Below are 7877 nucleotides of genomic sequence, written 5' to 3'. Positions count from 1 at the left end.
TTACGTCTCTAAATTAGACGACCTTGGATTTTCTTCTCTTACACCACAATACAACTTTGAGGGTCGGGTGACTTTTGCTATTTACCGTCGGAGTTCACTTTTCATGCTTAAAAATGCATCCTGACACAGTTTTACTCAAAGTTAGAGTAAAACACATTTTTGTCAAAAAATCTTCTGTCGTTCGTACCGGTACCCATGTCTTATAACTTGTACCAAGTTGTGAAGGGTACATTTAGACAAAAATCCAAAAAAATCATTAAAAAGTCGCTATTGCTTATTGCATTCAGCATCGTTTGACAACTCTAATATGCCTTGGATAACCACTTTCTGATGATTATTTAAGATTTTATGCCAAAATGTTGATTTTTTGTCTTACGTCTCTAAATTAGACGACCTTGGATTTTCTTCTCTTACACCGCAATACAACTTTGAGGGTCGGGTGACTTTTGCTATTTACCGTCGGAGTTCACTTTTCATGCTTAAAAATGCATCCTGACACAGTTTTACTCAAAGTTAGAGTAAAAAAAATGTTTGTCAAAAAATCTTCTGTCGGTCGTACCAGTACCCATGTCTTATAACTTGTACCAAATTGTGAAGGGTACATTTTGACAAAAATCCAAAAAAATCATTAAAAAGTCGCTATTGCTTATTGCATTCAGCATCGTTAGACGACTCTTATTTGCCTGGGATTACCACTGTCTGATGATTATTTTAGATTTTATGCCAAAATGTTTATTTTGTGTCTTACGACTCTAAATTAGACGAACTTGGATTTTCTTCTCTTACACCGCAATACAACTTTGAGGGTCGGGTGACTTTTGCTATTTACCGTCGGAGTTCACTTTTTATGCTTAAAAATGCATCCTGACACAGTTTTACTCAAAGTTAGAGTAAAAAAAAATGTTTGTCAAAAAATCTTCTGTCGGTCGTACCGGTACCCATGTCTTATGACTTGTACCAAGTTGTGAAGGGTACATTTAGACAAAAATCCAAAAAAATCATTGAAAAGTCACTATTGCTTATTGCATTCAGCATCGTTAGACGACTCTTATATGCCTGGGATGACCACTGTACGATGATTATTTTAGATTTTATGCCAAAATGTTGATTTTGTGTCTTACGTCTCTAAATTAGACGAACTTGGATTTTCTTCTCATACACCGCAATACAACTTTGATGGTCGGGTGACTTTTGCTTTTTACCGTCGGAGTTCACTTTTCGTGCTTAAAAATGCATCCTGACACAGTTTTACTCAAAGTTAGAGTAAAAAAAATTTTTGTCAAAAAATCTTCTGTCGGTCGTACCGGTACCCATGTCTTATAACTTGTACCAAGTTGTGAAGGGTACATTTAGACAAAAATCCAAAAAAATCATTAAAAAGTCGCTATTGCTTATTGCATTCAGCATCGTTTGACAACTCTAATATGCCTTGGATAACCACTTTCTGATGATTATTTAAGATTTTATGCCAAAATGTTGATTTTTTGTCTTACGTCTCTAAATTAGACGACCTTGGATTTTCTTCTCTTACACCGCAATACAACTTTGAGGGTCGGGTGACTTTTGCTATTTACCGTCGGAGTTCACTTTTCATGCTTAAAAATGCATCCTGACACAGTTTTACTCAAAGTTAGAGTAAAAAAAATGTTTGTCAAAAAATCTTCTGTCGGTCGTACCAGTACCCATGTCTTATAACTTGTACCAAATTGTGAAGGGTACATTTTGACAAAAATCCAAAAAAATCATTAAAAAGTCGCTATTGCTTATTGCATTCAGCATCGTTAGACGACTCTTATTTGCCTGGGATTACCACTGTCTGATGATTATTTTAGATTTTATGCCAAAATGTTTATTTTGTGTCTTACGACTCTAAATTAGACGACCTTGGATTTTCTTCTCTTACACCGCAATAAAACTTGGAGGGACGGGTGACTTTTGCTATTAACCGTCGCAGTTCACTTTTCATGCTTAAAAATGCATCCTGACATAGTTTTACTCAAAGTTAGAGTAAAAAAAAATTTTTGTCAAAAAATCTTCTGTCGTTCGTACCGGTACCCATGTCTTATAACTTGTACCAAGATGTGAAGGGTACATTTTGAGAAAAATCCAAAAAAATCAATAAAAAGTCGCTATTGCTTATTGCATTCAGCATCGTTAGACGACTCTAATATGCCTTGGATAACCACTTTCTGATGATTATTTTAGATTTTTTGCCAAAATGTTGATTTTGTGTCTTACGTCTCTAAATTAGACGACCTTGGATTTTCTTCTCTAACACCGCAATACAACTTTGAGGGTCGGGTGACTTTTGCTATTTACCGTCGGAGTTCACTTTTCATGCTTAAAAATGCATCGTGACACAGTTTTACTCAAAGTTAGAGTAAAAATAATTTTTGTCAAAAAATCTTCTGTCGGTCGTACCGGTACCCATGTCTTATAACTTGTAACAAGTTGTGAAGGGTACATTTTGACAAAAATCCAAAAAAATCATTAAAAAGTCGCTATTGCTTATTGCATTCAGCATCGTTCGACGACTCTTATATGCCTGGGATGACCACTTTCTGATGATTATTTTAGATTTTATGCCAAAATGTTAATTTTGTGTCTTACGTCTCTAAATTAGACGACCTTGGATTTTCTTCTCTTACACCGCAATACAACTTTGAGGGTTGGGTAACTTTTGCTATTATCCGTCGGAGTTCACTTTACATGCTAAAAATGCATCCTGACACAATTTTACTCAAAGTTAGAGTAAACAAAATTTTTGTCAAAAAATCTTCTGTCGGTCGTACCGGTACCCAAGTCTTATAACTTGTACCAAGTTGTGAAGGGTACATTTTGACAAAAATCCAAAAAAATCATTAAAAAGTCGCTATTGCTTATTGCATTCAGCATCGTTAGACAGCTCTAATATGCCTTGGATAACCACTTTCTGATGATTATTTTAGATTTTATGCCAAAATGTTGTTTTTGTGTCTTACGTCTCTAAATTAGACGACCTTGGATTTTCTTCTCTTAAACCGCAATACAACTTTGAGGGTCGGGTGACTTTTGCTATTTACCGTCGGAGATCACTTTTCATGCTTAAAAATGCATCCTGACACAGTTTTACTCAAAGTTAGAGTAAAAAAAATTTGTCAAAAAATCTTCTGTCGGTCGTACCGGTACCCATGTCTTATAACTTGTACCAAGTTGTGAAGGGTACATTTTGACAAAAATCCAAAAAAATCATTAAAAAGTCGCTATTGCTTATTGCATTCAGCATCGTTAGACGACTCTTATATGCCTGGGATGACCACTGTCTGATGATTATTTTAGATTTTATGCCAAAATGTTGATTTTGTGTCTTACGTCTCTAAATTAGACGACCTTGGATTTTCTTCTCTTACACCGCAATACAACTTTGAGGGTCGGGTGGCTTTTGCTATTTACCGTCGGAGATCACTTTTCATGATTAATAATGCATCCTGACACAGTTTTACTCAAAGTTAGAGTAAAAAAAATGTTTGTCAAAAAATCTTCTGTAGGTCGTACCGGTACCCATGTCTTATAACTTGTACCAAATTGTGAAGGGTACATTTTGACAAAAATCCAAAAAAATCATTAAAAAGTCGCTATTGCTTATTGCATTCAGCATCGTTTGACGACTCTAATATGCCTTGGATGACCACTTTCTGATGATTATTTTAGATTTTATGAGAAAATGTTGATTTTGTGTCTTACGTCTCTAAATTAGACGACCTTGGTATTTCTTCTCTTACACCGCAATACAATTTTGAGGGTCGGGTGACGTTTGCTATTTTCCGTCGGAGTTCACTTTTAATGCTTAAAAATGCATCCTGACACAGTTTTACTCAAAGTTAGAGTAAAAACAATTTTGTCAAAAAATCTTCTGTCGGTCGTACCAGTTCCCATGTCTTATAACTTGTACCAAGTTGTGAAGGGTACATTTTGACAAAAATCCAAAAAAATCATTATAAGTCGCTATTGCTTATTGCATTCAGCATCGTTAGATGACTCTAATATGCCTGGGATGACCACTGTCTGATGATTATTATTTTAGATTTTATGCCAAAATGTTGATTTTGTGTCTTACGTCTCTAAATTAGACGACCTTGGATATTCTTCTCTTACACCGCAATACAACTTTGAGGGTCGGGTGACTTTTGCTATTTACCGTCGGAGTTCACTTTTCATGCTTAAAAATGCATCCTGACACAGTTTTACTCAAAGTTAGAGTAAAAAAAATGTTTGTCAAAAAATCTTCTGTAGGTCGTACCGGTACCCATGTCTTATAACTTGTACCAAATTGTGAAGGGTACATTTTGACAAAAATCCAAAAAAATCATTAAAAAGTCGCTATTGCTTATTGCATTCAGCATCGTTAGACGACTCTAATATGCCTGGGATGACCACTGTCTGATGATTATTTTAGATTTTATGCCAAAATGTTGATTTTGTGTCTTACGTCTCTAAATTAGACGACCTTGGATATTCTTCTCTTACACCGCAATACAACTCTGAGCGTCGAGTGACTTTTGCTATTTACCGTCGGAGTTCACTTTTCATGCTTAAAAATGCATCCTGACACAGTTTTACTCAAAGTTAGAGTACAAAAAATTTTTGTCAAAAAATCTTCTGTCGGTCGTACCGGTACCCATGTCTTATAACTTGTACCAACCCAAGCAAACATTTTGGAGGATCGCCTTAGATACTTCGTTTAAAAATGTATATCGCGCTCCCTCGCACGCCCGCGTTAGGGTCTACAGGTATCGTTGTGTTGGTGCACATGCCGAAATTGACCACCCGTTTCGCACGTTTCATTCCTGTCATACCATAAAGCAGCTAGGTATATAACCATAACCGTACCGCACCTCCCCTTGTGCTTCCATCGATGACCATGTATTTTTTCCTGGCGACTTTTTTTCTTTTTCTTACTACCGGGATCCGAAACCGCGTATCGTGCGCACTGCTTACACTCATTATGCAGCGTGTATTGAGCTTGCTGCGCCTGATGCACCGGCAGCGCCAGCTAACATATGTTTTGGTTTTTCCCGAGCATAATTTTAGGCAATAAACACTGCTTTAAATACTGATGCATTTTGTCAACAGATTTCAAATTCGATTCGTGTTTCTGCAAGTCAAGTTCATTTTTCGAGTGATATTGTAATTTGTGAACATACGTAATATGTCGAACCTTAAACGTGCTCGTCAAACTGGTAGTTTCTATCGCCGTGTAGATAAGTTATTGAGACCAAACTCTGCGGATGAGGATGCTGCAGAAGCAGGACCGAGTGGACAAGGATTGTCGCAAGAGTCCGAAGTTAAAGATTCACCTGTAGAGCTAGAGCACCTGCAGGAGGATGTGGATTTTGAACAACTTGAAGGAGAAGATACGGCGAGCATAAACTACATCGATATCGACGACGATTTCTCCGACGACAGCGATGTGGAAGATGAAACTACCCTAACCGTCGAGAAACTTTCCATCGTAGACGGCATCCGTTTCTGGGCATTATCGACTAATGCTACTCATACTTCGATCAACTTAATTCTGCGAGTATTTAAAAGAGCTAACGTCAAAGTGCCTGCAACAGCAAAAACATTATTGAAGACTAAACGTAATGTTTCTTCTGAGATAACCGAGCTCGGCGGAGGACAATTTTGGTACCATGGTGTTAAAAATCACCTTTTGAAATATTTCTGGTAAGTAAAGTGTATGTGCTGTTTCAGAACAACGATTCATTTATTCATTTTATTTCTGCAGCACAAAATAGCCGCCATCTAAGCAGCTGTCCTTGACTCTGTCGATAGATGGACTTCCTTTGCACAACAATAGCACAATGCAGTTTTGGCCGATAATGTTTTCGATACACGAAATTCCACGAGCACCTGTTATGACTGCTGGCATCTTCTGTGGCTTGAAGAAACCGGAAAACTTAGAAGAGTTTCTGCGCTCTATCGTCGAGGAATTGAATTCCTTATCGGATGGCGTCACAATTCAGGGTGAAAATGTTGCCGTGAAGATTAGGACCATCGTTGCAGACACACCAGCTAGAGCATTCATCAAAGGTAAAACATTAGATAAGATATTACCACTTCCATAATTCCTGATATAGTTCACATTCACTGAATGCACTTTGCTTTATGTTCTTTTTACACTAGGAGTCACAGGCCATACAGGATATGGAGCGTGTTTGAAATGCACTATTCCCGGCGAATACAATAGCGCATCGCGTACTGTAACTTTCCCTGGTGTTAATTATCCTAAACGTACCGACGAAGGATTTAGAAACGATAAGTATCCAGGGCACCGCAAAATACCGACACCTCTTTTGGATCTGTTGCACTTCAATATGATCGATGACGTGATTGTATCGGACCGATTGCATCTCATCGATCTTGGTGTGGTGAAGCGTCTTTTTCTAGGCTGGCGTGACGGGACCTTGGGCAAGAAACGATGGTCAGCCCAACAACGCATGAAAATTTCAAAACCTCTGGAAAAGTTGCTTTTACCTTCCGAGATCCATCGAAAAGTGCGCTCCATCGATAGTGCGCATTTCTGGAAAGGATCTGAATACGCTTCTTTTCTCCACTATGCCGCTATAGTGATACTAAAGGAACACCTTCCAGACGACATGTACAAACACTTCATGTTGCTGTTTTGTGCCGTAACGTTGCTGTCATCCACCGTGTACAAGCAGAAGTGGCAGCTGGCAGGGCAGATGCTGGAAAAATTTGTTCAGGATTTTGCCACTGTGTACGGCGGACAGTTCATGAGCAGCAACGTTCATAACCTGCAGCATGTCTATGAAGAAGTGGCACGTTTAGGGCCCTTACCCTCCATTTCTACGTATCCTTTCGAAAACGAACTTCAGCACTTGAAGCGTCTGCTGCGAAGTGGATGGAGAAATTTGGAACAGGCCGTTAACCGACTTTCCGAGTTGAGTGAATTCCGAATGCCTCGATCGCAATTTATGAATTATCCAACAATTAAGCAACACGGAAAAACAGTGACTCTCTACCTTCGTCAAAACATCATGTTGCAAAATACAGAGAGAAACTGCTGGTTTCTACTTAAAGATCAGGAAATCGTGCAGTTCAGTACAGCGACGATAGAATTGAGTGATAGAATCGACAGCCTGTGCATCCGAGGCCGAATGATTAATCTAAAAGGTTTAGTGTTTGACGAACCGTACGAGTCTAGCGAAATGTACATTTACAAAGGATGCGCTAACACTTTAGGAGGAGCGAACGTGGAAATCCGTTACAATCAAATATTTTGTAAGCTAGTTGCTATACCAACTGGTAACAAAGACGAAATAATATTTATTCCCTTACTGCACACGATAGTACAATAAAACATTAAAAAAAATTCTTTGCACATCAAAATCTTGTTGGTTGTTTTCTTTATTGAAACATCTTCTTCCAAACAACGCAATGAATCATGGATATTCATATTTTTGGAAATATACATAAAGCGTAAGGAAAATATTTAGGAATTTATCCTGCCATTACACGGGAACATATTTAAAATAGCAAAACTGGACAATTTATAATTAGTTAATTTATAATTAGATAACGATTCGGGAACCTGTGGCAGTGCTGGGAACATTCTCCTTGTCTGCATAAATGTAAAAAAGAGAATAATGAGTTAATGAAGAAATATTTTAACTGAAGAGTATTAGTTTGTGAATAAACAAGTTAAGCTTACCTATGTTTTGCCAAACAATAGACGAAATGCCCTGGCTACATGTTGGCTGGTTAGACATGATGCTGAAAGTAAAATATTTTTTAAAACAGAAATTACATGAATTCTTTGCACCCGCACGCATGTATCGAATTGCCACCCATTACGTTTCATACATTGATGCTAT

General features: G+C 37.8%; 1 protein-coding gene across 1 annotated transcript; it reads left to right on the top strand.

Annotated features, from left to right (window-relative positions):
- The first annotated feature begins 5188 nt into the window (after positions 1-5188).
- Positions 5189-7361, top strand: LOC126567082 (uncharacterized). Its single transcript, XM_050223317.1, is given in 3 exon segments — positions 5189-5706; positions 5768-6072; positions 6166-7361. Coding segments are annotated over 3 exon segments (2019 nt in total).
- The last annotated feature ends 516 nt before the right edge of the window (positions 7362-7877 follow it).

Source organism: Anopheles maculipalpis, unplaced genomic scaffold (genome assembly GCF_943734695.1).
Source record: "Anopheles maculipalpis unplaced genomic scaffold, idAnoMacuDA_375_x PRTXT_4, whole genome shotgun sequence".
Taxonomy (NCBI): Eukaryota; Metazoa; Arthropoda; class Insecta; order Diptera; family Culicidae; genus Anopheles; species Anopheles maculipalpis.
The sequence above is the reverse complement of the archived record's forward strand: the minus strand, read 5'-3'. Positions and strand labels throughout refer to the sequence as shown.